This window comes from Calliphora vicina, chromosome 5, assembly GCF_958450345.1.
Source record: "Calliphora vicina chromosome 5, idCalVici1.1, whole genome shotgun sequence".
In the NCBI taxonomy this organism is placed as follows: domain Eukaryota; kingdom Metazoa; phylum Arthropoda; class Insecta; order Diptera; family Calliphoridae; genus Calliphora; species Calliphora vicina.
The window spans coordinates 19,411,711-19,427,106 of NC_088784.1; the positions used below are offsets into that span (position 1 = coordinate 19,411,711).

The 15,396-nt window shown below is 34.1% G+C and overlaps 1 protein-coding gene across 1 annotated transcript; it reads right to left on the reverse strand.

Annotated features, from left to right (window-relative positions):
- Positions 1-34: 34 nt before the first annotated feature.
- Debcl (Death executioner Bcl-2) lies at positions 35-14,206 on the reverse strand. The gene is made up of 4 exons (XM_065514489.1): positions 14,054-14,206; positions 13,320-13,966; positions 1,093-1,233; positions 35-1,023 (listed from the first exon to the last, which is right to left on the reverse strand). The coding sequence occupies exons 2-4, from the start codon at positions 13,638-13,640 to the stop codon at positions 547-549; spliced, it is 939 nt and encodes a 312-aa protein (XP_065370561.1). The 5' UTR covers positions 13,641-13,966; positions 14,054-14,206; the 3' UTR covers positions 35-546.
- Between the last annotated feature and the right edge of the window lie 1,190 nt (positions 14,207-15,396).

Genomic DNA, 15,396 nt, shown 5'->3' on the forward strand with positions numbered 1-15,396 from the left:
TTGTTATAAATGTTGAAAAAATACCATTTATGAATTCGTTTCGAAATAAATTGTTTTTATTTATTTTATAATATGTAGTGACTAAGAAAACATTAAAAAAAACAAAAATAAAATGAATAATAATAAAAAAATAGATTTTTTAACAATTTCTTTAAAATACATACCAACATTATTATAATTTAACAAACTAAATAGTAGTGTAAAATAAAGGAAAATTAATAATTTAAGGAAAATGTTACTTGAAATAAGTTAAGTTTCATATTTATAATGTTAGTTTATTATTTATGTATATCTTTTTAAATATTTTAAAACAGGTCAAATCATTTAGGAATGTTTGTAACCCCATGGCCTTATTATCAACTGGTGTCACTGGGAACGTTGTTGTTATATTTTTTATCGAGATATAAATCGATAGCGAATCCAACGTGGAATAATATTCTTAATTAATTTAAACAATTTAACAAACAAGTATTAAAACAATAAACTAACGCTCTAAATATGAAACGCAACTTATAAGAAATTTAAGAAAAAGAAAATAAAGAAAAATTAAAATAACAATGAATAACAATGGCAACCGATGTGTTTAATGAAATTCGCTATAACATATAGACTGGCTGAAATCGCCACGAACAGCGTTAACCAATCCAGGAAACTAATGTTTTGTGACCCTTTGGGGCGTATATGCTGCTGTAAACCCAACCAACCACCACGCTCTGCCAGCCACTGTACCAAATCATCCTCGATTATATCACCCATACCATCGATCAGAAATTGCAAATAGTCATAGTGACCCTGACGTACACAGTCTATGGCAAAGCCACCACATACAGCAAATACTGAAATTATTTTCGCCCATGTTATACGCTCCTTGTCGTGAGTGCGTGAAAACAGCTCTTTGGCCACCAGATTCAAGAGCATTGGTGCCGTATCACTGTCCACCAATTCGCCATAGGGTGCTCGTGACAATTGTCGCGAGACATTTGTATACACGCGAGGATGCATTCGTTCCAGTTCTTCGCCCATCTGAAATATGCAGAGAGAGATATTGTAAGAGATACATATAATTGTTTGGTTAATATTTGTATTACTCACACTATTTAGTGCTGGAAATACTTCATACACCACTTCGGATGATGGCTCCAATATGCAACGTAGTCTTTGTATGGCTTTACGATTTAAAACTCCCGCTCGCCTCAGTCGGGCCCGTATATATTGGCCGCAAAGACATTTTCCCTGTAATGGAATAAATGAGAATGGAAATTAATAAGTTTGTTATTTAATTAAAATAAAAGAAAAGATATTTCACTAATTTCAAAGGTACATATCTGTCACTTAGTTTGAAAAAAGTTTGAAGAATAGGGATTGTAGGCATTTCTCCATGAAAATTGTTGTAAAACTCAACAAGAGCTTGCAAAATCATTGGGAGCTACTGAAGCAGCAATTTCAAAACGTTTGCGAGCAGAAGGATTCATTCAAAAGCAGGAAAAATGGGTACCATACGAATTTTAGCCGAGAACCATTGAAAAATGGATCTATATTGACAACCCGAAGCGTATGAGATCGTATGTGAAGCCCGATCAACCAGCCGAATAGACACCAAAGCCAAATATCCATGGTACTAAGGTAATACTCTGTATTTGGTGGGTGCAAAGGTCCTATCTATTATGAGTTGTAGAATGAAGTGCTTGGGAAGTTTTGCCTCACCCGCCTTATAGTTCTGACCGTGACCCGTTCGACAACTATTTGTTTCGATCGATGCAGGACGTTCTTTCTGGGATACGCTTCACTTCAGAACGGAGTAATCGAAATTGGCTTGATTCGTTCTTGGCCTCAAAAGATAAGCAGTTCTTTTGGCTCGTAATCCATATGTTGCCAGAAAGATGGAAAAAGGTCATAGCTAACAACGGCCAGTACTTTGAATAAATTTACATTGTAGAAATATTTCAAAATAAAACCTAAAAATTTGAAAAAATCCCGCATTTTTAAGTCATACATCCAATACAATTTCCCATTGATTTTCTATGGTATTGAGATTTAGTAATTGGGCAGACCACTTCAAAACACGTACCTCATTGGATGATAACTACTCTGTTACAACTATACAGGTGTGCTTGGGGTCATTTTTGAGCTGGAATCTTCCAACTAGTGGCAATTTTCCTCAGCGTGGATAATCGTTTATAGTCTCATATAAAATCACGTCTATAGTCTCCTCTATAGCGTCATCTTTAGTCTCGTCAAAAGTCTCCTCTATAGCTTCGTCTCGTCCATAGTCTCCTCTATAGCGTCGTATTTAGTCTCGTCTATTGTCTCCTCTAAAGCCTTGCCTGTAGTATAGTCTAAAGTCTCGTCTATAGTCTCCTCTATAGCCTAGTCTTTAGTATCATCTATAGCGTCGTCTTTAGTCTCGTCTATAGTTTTGTCTATAGTCTCCTTTATAGTCTCCTATATAGAATCGTCTTTAGTCTCGTTTATAATTCCGTCTAAAGTATCGTCTATAGTCTTGATCATATTCTCCTCTATAATGTCGTATTTAGTCTCGTATGTAGTCTCCTCTAAAGTCTTGCCTGTAGTATAGTCTAATGTCTCCTCTATAGCGTCGCCTTTAGTCTCGTCTGCAGTCTAATTTATAGTTTCGTCTTGTCTCGTCTATAGTCTCGTCTTTAGTCTCGTCTATAGTTCCGTCTATAGTCTCCTCTATAACGTTGTATTTAGTCTCGTCTGTAGTCTCCTCTAAAGTCTTGCCTGTAATATAGTCTAAAGTCTCGTCCTTGTCTCCTCTATAGCGTCGTCTTTAGTCTCGTTTATAGTTTCGTCTACATTCTCGTCTTTAGTCTCGTCTATAGTTCCGCCTAAAGTCTAGTCTATAGTCTCCTCTATAACGTTGTATTTAGTCTCGTCTGTAGTCTCCTCTAAAGTCTTGCCTGCAGTATAGTCTAAAGTATCGTCCTTAGTCTCGTCTATAGTTTCCTCTATAGCGTCGTCTTTAGTCTCGTTTATAATTTCGCCTATAGTCTCGTCCATAGTTCCGTCTAAAGTCTCGTCTATAGTTCCGCCTAAAGTCTAGTCTATAGTCTTCTCTATAACGTTGTATTTAGTCTTGTCTGTAGTCTCCTCTAAAGTCTTGCCTGTAATATAGTCTAAAGTCTCGTCCTTGTCTCCTCTATAGCGTCGTCTTTAGTCTCGTCTGCATTCTCGTTTATAGTTTCGTCTACATTCTCGTCTTTAGTCTCGTCTATAGTTCCGCCTAAAGTCTAGTCTATAGTCTCCTCTATAACGTTGTATTTAGTCTCGTCTGTAGTTTCCTCTAAAGTTTTGCCTGTAGTATAGTCTAAAGTCTCGTCCTTAGTCTCGACTATAGTCTCGTCCTTAGTCTCGTCTATAGTCTCCTCTATAGCGTCGTCTTTAGTGTCGTCTGCAGTCTCGTTTATAGTTTCGTCTATAGTCTCGTCTTTAGTTCCGTCTAAAGTCTCTAGTCTATAGTCTCCTCTATAACGTTGTATTTAGTCTCGTCTGTAGTCTCCTCTAAAGTCTTGCCTGTAGTATAGTCTAAAGTCTCGTCTATAGTCTCGTCTATAGCGTCGTCTTTAGTCTCGTCTATAGTTTCGTCTATAGTTTTGTCTATAGTCTCCTCTATAGCCTCGTCTTTAGTCTCCTATATAGAATCGTCTTTAGTCTCGTCTATAGTTCCGTCTAAAGTATCGTCTATAGTCTTGTTCATATTCTCATCTACAACGTCGTAGTTAGTCTCGTCTGTAGTCTCCTCTAAAGTCTTGCCTGTAGTATAAAGTCTCGTCCTTAGTCTCGTCTATAGTCTCGTCCTTAGTCTCGTCCTTAGTCTCGATCTTAGTCTCGTCTATAGTCTCCTCTATAGCGTCGTCTTTAGTCTCGTCAGCAGTCTCGTTTATAGTTTCGCCTATAGTCTCGCCTCGTCTATAGTCTCCTCTATAAAGTTGTATTTAGTCTCGTCTGTAGTCTCCTCTAAAGTCTTGCCTGTAGTATAGTCTAAAGTCTCGTCTATAGTCTCCTCTATAGCGTCGTCTTTAGTCTCGTCTGCAGTCTCGTTTATAGTTTCGTCTAAAGTCTTGTCTAAAGTCTCGTCTATAGATTAGTTTATAGTCACGTCTATAGTCTCATCTATGGTCTCATCTATAGTCTCGTCTATGGTTTTGTCTATATTATTACGAAAATTCTAAAATTTTCACTTTTGGGATTTTTTAAATAATTTTTCGTTTAAAATGTATCTGTATCCGATACCAGCCATCGTATATTTTATGATATGAATTTGACCCATATCTTGCCCAGGAAAACACAACCACACTATAATATTGCGACCGCAAACTTGATTGTTTCATTTATGTACTTGGGGTCTAGACTCCCTTCATTCAGCTGTCTTATAAATATTCTCCCATCATTGCCTCTTAAATTGTATTTCGATTCATCCAAAAAGATGAAGACAGTATTCCATTTTTGCCTCGATCAGTTTAAATGTTCTGTGGTAAATGCAGTATGTTTTTTTTTTTTTTAGAAATATGAGGGTTTTTTCGCGGGGGCAATATCAACCAAGATCAGTTTGAGAACTAATTTTAGATTTGTGGTAATTTTATTGACTACCCCAATAAATTGGATATGGTTAATTCATAGGTCTTTATTTAAATAAATGGAGGATAAGAAAACAGCAAGTAAGTTTGCAAATTATCTAACAGCTGTAAAATGAAATATTTCTTGAAGATCATTAACAAGATCTAAGTAATAAATATTCCAAAGTGTAGCTACATTTTATCTCATTTCTAAAATTACACAAGGTTAAAAAAGTATTGTGTTTAGAACAAAAAAATGATGCTTATTATTTATATTTGTCAAAAAAAAATTCATAACTTGTGATCTTTTTTTACGCTTTGTTCCAAATAGCATGACAAAAGTTAATTGTTTTGAAAACGTAAACTGAAAATGTAACATTTTGTTGTATTTCCTTAAACCATATGGGAAAAATGTAATCATATTTAGTTGAAAAATAAATAAATAATTGCACACAAAACCCATTTGCAGTAACGAGTATGAATGACATTGTTACTTTTTAAAAGTTTTTTTTTTTTTTGTAATCTGTTTAATAATTCTAACAAACCGATCGTAACCTGCAAAATGTCAATTCACACCTAAACACTGAATTCTTGTTGTTTATTTTATTATTTTTTAATTTTTTGGTTGTTCTCGGCATAAATGTCTCTGTTCTATTGTACAGTAGATAGATAAATTTGTTCTTAAACTCATAGCCATAAAATATTTTCAAATTAACTCATAAAATCTGGAAACATTTAAAAGTGTAAACAAATCTGATTTGCTGATCAGTTGCGGAAAGCAATTATTTGCTTTTGAAAATACATTTTGTTATTTTTTTTATTTATACCCTCAATTATCTTTTAAAAAGTGGGGGAAAAAAACAACACAAAAATACTAATAATAAAAATAGTGTGCGGCTAAGTATGTAAGTAAGTAATTACTTTTATAAATATATTGTTGTTGAATGAAATAAACATTTAGAGAGCAATACAATTAACAAGCCCAATGAATTATATTGTATTTAACTAATAGCTACAGTACATGGTAAATGTTATGGTACGCTTGTGAAACACACACAACATATGGGAATACAAATTCAGTTTTAGGGGATATCTTCTTTAATAGATATAAATTCCTTACAGTTTTACAAACAGATTCATAACTTCAGGGAAATTTTCAATTCGCAAGAAAAGCATACAAAATGTTATTGATCGCATTGGAGAAGTATAGAAATCATCCAAAAACCTTGATATTTTCGGTTAAGGAACATAACGTCATATTAATATACCTCTAATTTGCCATTCGAGACATATCAGAAAAGATCTTCAAGTTATGTGAATAATCTAAAATATGATCGCTGATCGTAAACTTTCAACGAACTTAAGTTTTCAACTATTGGCCATTTTTCTTAAGAACTCTTTTCAATATTAACCAATTTCGACATATTGACTTCAGAAAACCCCACAATTAAAAGTCTAACGAAATCAATCAGTACGATCTTGGTAGCCAACTCCCGACATCTCCTCGAAAATAACCATACTCTCAAATAGACACACTTTTATAGGAAAACCCTTTAGTGTTTTAAAAATGCCTATTTGTATGAAGTAATAATTATTTCTAAGTATTAATCTTTTTAATTCTTATAATAATTCCATTAAAATAACTCCATTTTGAAAATGAAACGAGAAAACTTCAAATGACAGTGAAAAGAGTATTATTGAAGATCGTTTAGAATAATCTGTAAACGATATTTTATTTCGAAAATAGTAAACAACTTTGCTGATAAATCAAATTAAAACACTTTCTCTAGGCACATCTGAATTAATTTGAGAAAAGTCTACAAGAGAGATCCAAAATAAACCATTTTGGAAACTAAGGATTTAGTCTGGCATCATCTTAGAAGTAGTGAGAATCCAAAGCCACTTCACATAATTAAAATCTTAAACCCCACAATCAACGCCAAAGATTCAAAAAAACTTCTAAAGCTGGGTTTCCGCATACACCGTAATCGGCACCGATAACGAAAACTGAAACTGAAAAATGTTGGTGTTCGTCACCGTATCGTTTCTGAATTGTTTTCGTTTCAGTTGGGTGCGTTGCGACATAAAACAGAAGCGAAATAATTTTTTAAGTTGTCATTTGGAAATTAAATAGAATTTCATTATTTTTGTCAAAATCTTTTATTTTTTGATTCATTTTGATTTTCTTTAAATTTGAAATAAAAAAATAATTAAAATAATTTCGTTCCTAAAGCACCGAAACAACCTACTTGAAAGTTGTTTTCGTTCCGGCCCCAAATGACAGGTCTTTCGTTATTAATCGTTGCCGTTTTGTTCCCAATTTTCGTTGCCGATTTCTGAAACGAACTTTTTTCGGTGCAATTGTATGGAATTGCCTGTCAAATCTAAACAATATCGTAGGTACTTGTATGGCGCCTACTGGGGTGGAAATTATCTTACACAGCCCGCACGATAATGAAACATTTTCAATAGATGGCAAGATCGCACGATTTGACCATTTAAGACTTATTTCTTTAGGGTTTTTTTTTAAATTACGGTTCTATGTGAACAACACAGATTCTGGAATGTTTGAAAGGGAATATTAATAAAAATAGTACGAACAATGGTACCAACAATGGTGGTGGCCAGTTGATTTCAAAATGTAATGGAAAAAATCTTATAGGTCCACATAAACATTAAACAATTTATGAAATTATATTATTAATTTTAAAGATAAGATAAAATAACTCCACCAAGGTTTTTTGGGCCCCTTGTGCCAACTTAGAGATCCATTCTTTCGACGGCTTCGGCAAAAATCATTAAAAACAAGTCCTGTCGAAATGGTTACGATTCATACGTTGATCTTCTTCTACTTGGATCAACTTTGCGACCTTTGGGCCATTGCAATATTGCAACAGATATCGTATTCGAGATATTCAAACCACTAGATCGCAGGATCCAGTATACTGGCTGAAAAGAAGTTTTGCTTCTAATTTTGAAGACTAAAATCGCCCAGGGCAGTTAAAAAAGTTTGAAGACCAAGAATTGGAGGCATTACTTCATGAAGATGGTTGTCAAACTCAACAAGAGTTTTCAAAGTCATTGGTAGCTAGTCAGCTGCAATTTCAAAACGTTTGCGAGTAGCAGGATTCATCCAAAAGCATAAAAATTGGGTACCATACGAATTGAAGCCGAGAGACATGTCCGAAATAATGTTGGAACGCTATAAAAGAAAATCAACAGGCAACCATCAGAATCGACAATTATAAGCTGCTGAAATCTGATCTCCGAAAGCGAGCATTGACCGAAAAATGCCCAGAATATGCGGCCAAACATGACACCGTAATATTCCATCATGACAACACTAGGCCACATGTTGCAATACCTGTTACAAAGTATTTAGAATGAAGTTGTTGGGAATTTTTGCCTCACCCACCTTATAGTCTAGACCTGCCCCTTCCGGATACTATTTGTGTCGATCCATGCAGAACGCCTTCTCTAGGATACGCTTCACTTTGGAACAGAGTATCCAATATTGGCTTAATTCGTTCGTGGCCTCAAAAGATGAGCAGTTCTTTTGGCTCGGAATCCATATGTTGTCAGATATATGGGAAAAGGTCATAGCTAACAATGGCCAATACTTTGAATAAATTTATATAAATCCAGTTATAGGTCAAAAATCGAGGTTGTCCTTTTTTTCCTTTATATCTCAGCCATTTGTGGACCGATTTTCGGATTTCGGAGATATTGATTAATGAATCGTGTATGTAAGTTATTTGGGGCTTCGGAAAGTTGATTTCAATACATCGACTTCGCTATCTATAACGATCCAGAATATATATGCTTTTTGGGTCGCAAATGAAAAATGTAGAAATTACAAACGGAATGACAAACTTATATATACCCTTGCCACTCACGGTAAAGGGTATAAAAATGGAGTTCACAAAATTTTAGCACTCACTGTTGCAAGTTAAATAATATTCTAAAGATATGAATATAATTAGTAGCGGTAGCCAAAAATAGCTAGAATGATTCCTATCATCAATGATTTAAATAACATTTAGCAATTGTTGGAATAGATTCCAACATAATAAATCCAAACAAATAAATCTTTTTTCTCATTCAACTCTGCATTAATAATATTAACCCAGATTTGTGGTCTAGACTGTATAGGATCTAAAAATAAACTCTAGCCACAATAACAACACTGGGGAATTTCGCATTACTTGTCATGACTGCAATAAATAAATAAAACACCGTCTGTAGAATCTTAAGAATTATTTATTATGTTTCTCTGTACTAAATAACTAAATGTTCTAAAAAGCAGAAATATGCATAAATTTACTAAATAAATAAAGTAAATTTGCAAAAACCAAAGAAGCAAAAATATACAAACATACATTTAACAAAAAAATATAAAGTGATTATTTAAACAGCTTTATCAGGAAATAAGCAAAATAATAATAATGAAAAAAAAAACGCTCGGCTTGAAAAAAAGAATCTAAATGAAATAGAAAAATATATATATTTTAATATTAAAGTAAACAAAACTAAAATAAAACAAATAGGAGAGTGTGGGAGAGAGAGTAAAGCCGAACAAATGATGCGCTATGGCAGTTAATTAAAGCTGCATAATAAACGCATATTTGACTTAATGTTTAAATCTGTGTCTATATTAGATAAATGTTTGCCATGATAAAATTTAAAATTGTTAACATGACACAAAATTATGAGGTATAGTCTCCATTAATTAGTGTTTTAGCTCAGACAACTTTGTCATGCATGACAACAAACATCATTAATTGAAAGTGTGTGAATAACCCTAGACACAAACCATTGGAGATATCAGAGTTCTGTTATACTGCTAACATATTTAGTTATATACGTATAAAAAACGGATTTTTTACCAAATTCATGGACACAATTGACCAGGATAAAAGGCCAAGCAACGTTGGCGAACAAAAAATAAGAGGATTTGTGTACAAGATGCTCCACTATTATAAGCCATAGTCAAAATCTTTAACAGAGCGAGTAACGTATAAGAACCTGAAAAAACTATGTAGTTAGAATGAAATTTTAAGGGATAAGTCTAGACTTCAGGGAATAGAGGCAACATAAGCCGACAAATACAAACAGTTTATATAAAAGCAACGTGTATGGCAAATATAATACATAATCAGAATATCTAACAGAGCGAGATGGAAGGAGTAATTCAGATTTTTCCAAGTTCTAAAATTTAAAATTTTTTGAGGGATGAGTCCTGTTTTAAGGGAATAGAGGAATGCAAACAGTATTTGTAAAAAAAGGTGAATGGCTAATATAATCCAAAATTAGAATATCTAACTAAAAACTCTGTTTGAAATTTTAAAACTTGAAACTCTATAACGGATAAGTCCAGTTTTCAGGGAATATGAATCGTCATTTATGGGAAGTATTGCTTTACTTCTTTAATTTGAAAAAAGTGATGCTGAAACACACCAATGTGTTCCATAGGTTTCAACGTGCGAGAGATGGTTTTGTGCGGTTCAGAAGTGGTGATCTTGATACGGAAGACAAAGATCGCCAGTTAACAAAGTTTGAAAACCAAGAAATGGAGCCATTACACCATGAAGATTGTTGTCAAACTCAACAAGAGCGTTCAAAATCATTGGGAGCTACTCAAGCAGCAATTTCAAAATGTTTACAAGCAGGAGGATTCATACAAAAGCAAGGAAATTGGGAAACAAATACGAATTGAAGCTGAGATACCTTAAAACACGATTTTGCAGGACTGAAATGCTGCTTGAACGCTATAAAAGAAAATCATGTTTGCACCGATTCACTACTTGCTATGCAAAATGTATCCATTACGATAACTCGAAGCGTAATAGATCATACGTGAAGCCCGGCCAACCAGCCGAATCGAAACCAAAGCCGAATATCTATAGGGCTAAGGTACTACTCTGTATTTGCTGGGACCAAAAGGGTCTTATCTATTATGAGCTGCACAAGTTGCAATACCTGTTAAAAAATATTTATAATGAAGTGATTGGAAAGTTTTGCCTCGGCCGCCTTATAGTTGATCGATGCAGAGTATCCGATATTGGCTTTATTGGATCTTGGCCTCAAAAGATTAGCAGTTCTTTTGGCTCGGAATACATATGCTGCCAGAAAGAGCTTTGAGTAATTATGGACCGATCGTCATAAAAATAGGTAGCAGGAATTAGAAACTTATTTGCGTTGGAGACATTTATGCTTGTTAAAGTGATTTTCAGAAGTGGACCTTATATGGTAGCTATTTCTAATTATTAAGCTATCCGCACGCAATTTTTAAAAGTGATTTCTTTTTATACACAATTTATTTCTGGCGAAATTTGTTTGGATTACTCCATGACCTTTAACTTCGGTGTCTCACCCCCCAGTAGAGATAAATGGATTGGATTCGATCAACTGTTCGAAGAGGGTGCAGTTTTCACTGATGGATCCAAGATGGACTCTGTTACAGGGGCCGGGGTTTATAGTGCAGCGTTTTCCAGGCAGAGATCTTCGCGTTCTAGAAAGCCTCAGAATTGATTAAAGTACACGTCACAGAGTGGTCTGTAGTGATAATTTATGTGGACAGTTAGGCGGCACTTAAGGCTTTTAAATGTCGTTTAATACATTCTAGCTTAGTGGAAGACTGCAGGAGAGCTCTTGAAGAGTTATTGGTACACTACTCAATCAGATTGTGTTGGGTACCAGGACACTGTAACATACAGGGAAGTGAGGTAGCAGATGAACTGGCTAGACATGGTCCAGATCTAGACCAATGTACTAGGGAACGAGGAGTAAGACCTGCGATTTGTCACTACTAAAGATTCTGTGACTCCACCAACCAATCCAGGAATAGTAGGACGGACTGTCAAGGGTCCAAGGCCTTTTGGACAATACTGGATGCAAAGGCAACCAAAACTCTAATTGGGTTGGATAGGTATAGTCTCAGAATTCGCAGAATAGTAGGACGTACTTTCAAGTTTCCAAGGCCTTTTGACCAAAACTGGAAGGAAGCAAAGGCAACCAAAACAGATTCAGATTCATAGTAACAAACGAATTTGTTGAAAATCGAATTTTTCGGTTCTATAAACAGAAAGTTAGTTGATAAAGAAGAATTTCGGTTGAAGCAATTAAACTTTTGTTAACTCTTCTAAAATGTTGTAGCCACAACTGAAAAATTCAGTCACTAAGGTAAATTCATTCGATTGGCAGCAAATCCTGTTGCTATCACGAATCTGTTTTCTTTGTGTAGGTTTTATCAGGGGAATAGGTTGGCTTTTTAAAGGATATTCTACAGTAAATTCAAATCTGTAACCAATTTTTCCTCTTTATGCAGATTTGGATTTTTCGGTTTGTTTCTCCTTTTGCTATCTCTAAGACACCACCTTTCTTCTTCTTTTTGTCGGACTATTGAAGGGTATTACAATGAACCTTATGGTCACCGAGTGGAAGTGCACATAGTGCACACTCCTTCCAAACTAAACTATATAAATCATACATAATGTCATATTTCGGGAGGAAATTTGTATGGAGAAATAATGGACCGATTGTATCCAAATTCAATAGGTCATTGTATCAATAAAGAATTATGTGCAGAATTTAATCGAATTGAAAGTTGCAACCTGCAATTTGATTACTAGGTTTACGTAGACGGACGGAAGGTGGGATAGGGTATAAATATAGTGTTATATTTTATTATTTATCAACATATTTATGAAGATAACCCTTTTTATACACTTCACCTTCGTGAGAAGGGTATAGTATATAAGTTTGTCATTCCGTTTGTAATTTCCACAATATAATTTTCCGACCCTATAAAGTATATCAAGTATATATATTCAGGATCCTTATAGATAGCGGAGTCGATTAAGCCATGTCCGTCTGTCTGTCTGTTGAAATCACTTTCCGAAGCCCCCAAATAACTTACATACACGATTCATACATCAACATCAATTCTTCCGGCTCGGTTGCTATTTAAAATCGAGAAAATCGGTCTACAAATGGCTAAGATATGAGGAAAAAACCAGGACAACCTCGATTTTTACCTATCTTTGAACTATATCTGGATTACCAAGTCATTAATATAGACAATATGGATACCTAATGATAGATATTTCAAAGACCTTTGCAACGACGTATATAAGACCATAATTGGAGCTACAATGAATCAAAATCGGAAAATATTTTTTTTAACCCGAAGTTTTTTTACTAAAAGTTTTTTATTTCGCTAAAAATTAAAAAACAAAAAAAAAATTTTAAAAAAAAAATTTTGAAATTTAAAAAATTTTACAAAAAAACAATTCGAAAAAATTTTGTTTTCAAAAAATTAAAAAAAAACAACTGGAAAAAAAAATTTGTTTACCAAAAAATATTTAAAATTTTTATTTTGAAGTATAATTTGGTGAAGGGTATATAAAATATAGCTCTCTTACTTGTATTTCTTCTAAGTGACAAATCTGAATATAAACCCAACCTTATTAAAAGTGTTGTAGGGTATAAAAATAAATGAATTACTACTACGTAGGGGACGGACGAACGTAGGGAGTAACATATACATGGAGACACCCACAAAGTGATGGGTACGCCGTATATTTACATATGAATATTTTGTAGGAAAGGTACAGAGTACATATTTAAAAGATAAGGACAGGTCTTGAACATTTTGAAATTCTTATCAATTTGTCAAGAGAGGGCACTAGCAAATAATATGGATTTGAAAATTATTATTGATGTATTTTTCTTAACACTCACCTGATTAATGATATCGAGCTTAAAATCTTGATAATTATTTGCTGCCGCTAGTGAGGAGGGAAATTGTATACTACTGGCTAAAGATGAGGTGGATCCAGTGCGCGGTATAGTATGAGCTATTGAGTTTTGATGCTGTAGCTGGTGATGTTGATGCCATTCTAACGAGGAACTAGCCTGCAAAGGTCTCAATTTGCGATTCGAGGTTAAGAATATTTCATGATCTAACGATGATGATTTTAATTTAGCTCTAGCTAATTTTGGAGCTGGTGGAAAAGCGGGTGTATTGCGTATGGAGCGTGGTGTACACGGCGGCGAAGGCATACGTGCCTCGTAATAAAGAATATTTCAAGAAAATAATGACAATTTTGTTGTGTGGAAATTTCTTTAAACGCTGTTAAGTGTTGTTTGAGTTGGTTGGTGGGCCTGTTACGCTTGAAAAGCTATTTGTCTAGCAGCAGATTAGAGGAATGTTGCTAAATAAATAAATAAACGCTACCGTGTGTACAATGTTTCCCACTGGGAGATGTTGTTTGAATGTCTGTATGAGATCTCTTTGTTTCGAGTGTGTTCCAATTCAGTTCATTTACGTGGGTAACCTTAGACTTTTTTTCAACTGTTTATTTAAGTTTGTGTTTTCTTTTCTTTCTCTAAAATAGAAACATTTTGTTTTATTTTTTTTTTTATATTAAACATTTCAAATAGAACTTTTTTGCTTTGATTTTATAATAATTTACCTTAATTTTCATTAAATTTCCAGTTTCGAGTTACGATTTTCACATTTTCTTTAATTATTTTAATTTTTTGTTTGTTTTCTTATTTTGTTTAAAGTATTTTTCCGAAAAAAACAACTTTTAATTATTAAATCACATAAAAATAACAAAAATTCAACTAGTTGAGTGTTAATCAAAGAGTAGTATAAAATGAATTAAGGTTTAAAAAGCAAAACATGACAGAAAAAAAAAATAAAATTATAAAAACACCACACAACAACAAAAAACCAGTAAAAATATACACAATTATTCGAGTTTTTTTTTATATTTTATTTAGTTATTTTCTGCCGTTGTAAAGATCGATGCGATCTTTCACAAACCACGAATGACTGTGAATGTTTGTTTCCCCAAGTCTACTGAGAAGTCTAGATAATAAGAGTGTGTGTGTGTTTGAGTGTGAGCACGGTGCTCCAAAACGAACGATCCCCAAGAGTGTTGCCATGTTAGCACTTTCATTCTTAGATTTAGCAATTAGAAATTTAAAAACTTGACCAAGATTTTCGATCGCAAACAAAGTTTTCTTGATCAAAGTATTTGCGAGGCTTGAAGACCAAGAATTGTAGGCATTACTCCATGAAGATTGTTGTAAAACTCAACAAGAGCTTGCATAATCATTGGGCGCTACTCAAGAATCAATTTGAAAACGTTTGCTTGCAGCAGGATTCATCCAAAAGCAGGGCAATTGGGTACCATTCAAACTGAAGCCAAGAGAACATGAAAAGCGATTTTGCATTTCCGAAATGATGCTTGAACGCTATAAAGATAATCATTTTTACACCGAATGATTACTTGCGATGAAAAATGGATCCATTACGATAACCCAAAGCGTAAGAGATTTTCTGTGAAGCCCGGCCAACCAGCCGAATCAACACCAAAGCCAAATATCCATGGCGCTAAGGTAATTCTCTGTATTTGGTGGAAACAAAAGGGTCCTATCTTTTAATAGCTGGTGAAATCTGATCAGACCATCACAGGGAACCTGTACTGAATGCAACTGATTCGTTTGAAGCGAGCATTGGCTGAAAAATGCCCAGACTGTAATATTCATGACAACGCTCGGACACATTATGAAATACCTGTTTCCGAATACTATTTTTTTCTATCGATGCTGAATGAGTTGTGTCACTTTTGAACTGGGTGTGCGATATGTTCAGTTTGTTGCAGTGATTTAAACTGACTTAAAAAAGATACGATCTTAAGAAAAACAAATATTCTTTAATAACAATAGTTTAAGCTAATTTTGATAAGCTTTAAGTGTTCTTTCAATTACACACATTTTCTGGCAGCACTGATCTCCCCAACAATAT

What these genes read in the sequence shown, in the direction of transcription:
- Debcl (XM_065514489.1), bottom strand. Translation starts at nt 13,640, where the DNA reads ATGCCTTCGCCGCCGTGTACACCACGCTCCATACGCAATACACCCGCT. An exon ending in AGCTCGATATCATTAATCAG is followed by an intron (nt 1,234 to 13,319) that starts GTGAGTGTTAAG and finishes ATTCCATTACAG; the next exon opens with GGAAAATGTCTTTGCGGCCA. An exon ending in TATTTCCAGCACTAAATAGT is followed by an intron (nt 1,024 to 1,092) that starts GTGAGTAATACA and finishes TGCATATTTCAG; the next exon opens with ATGGGCGAAGAACTGGAACG.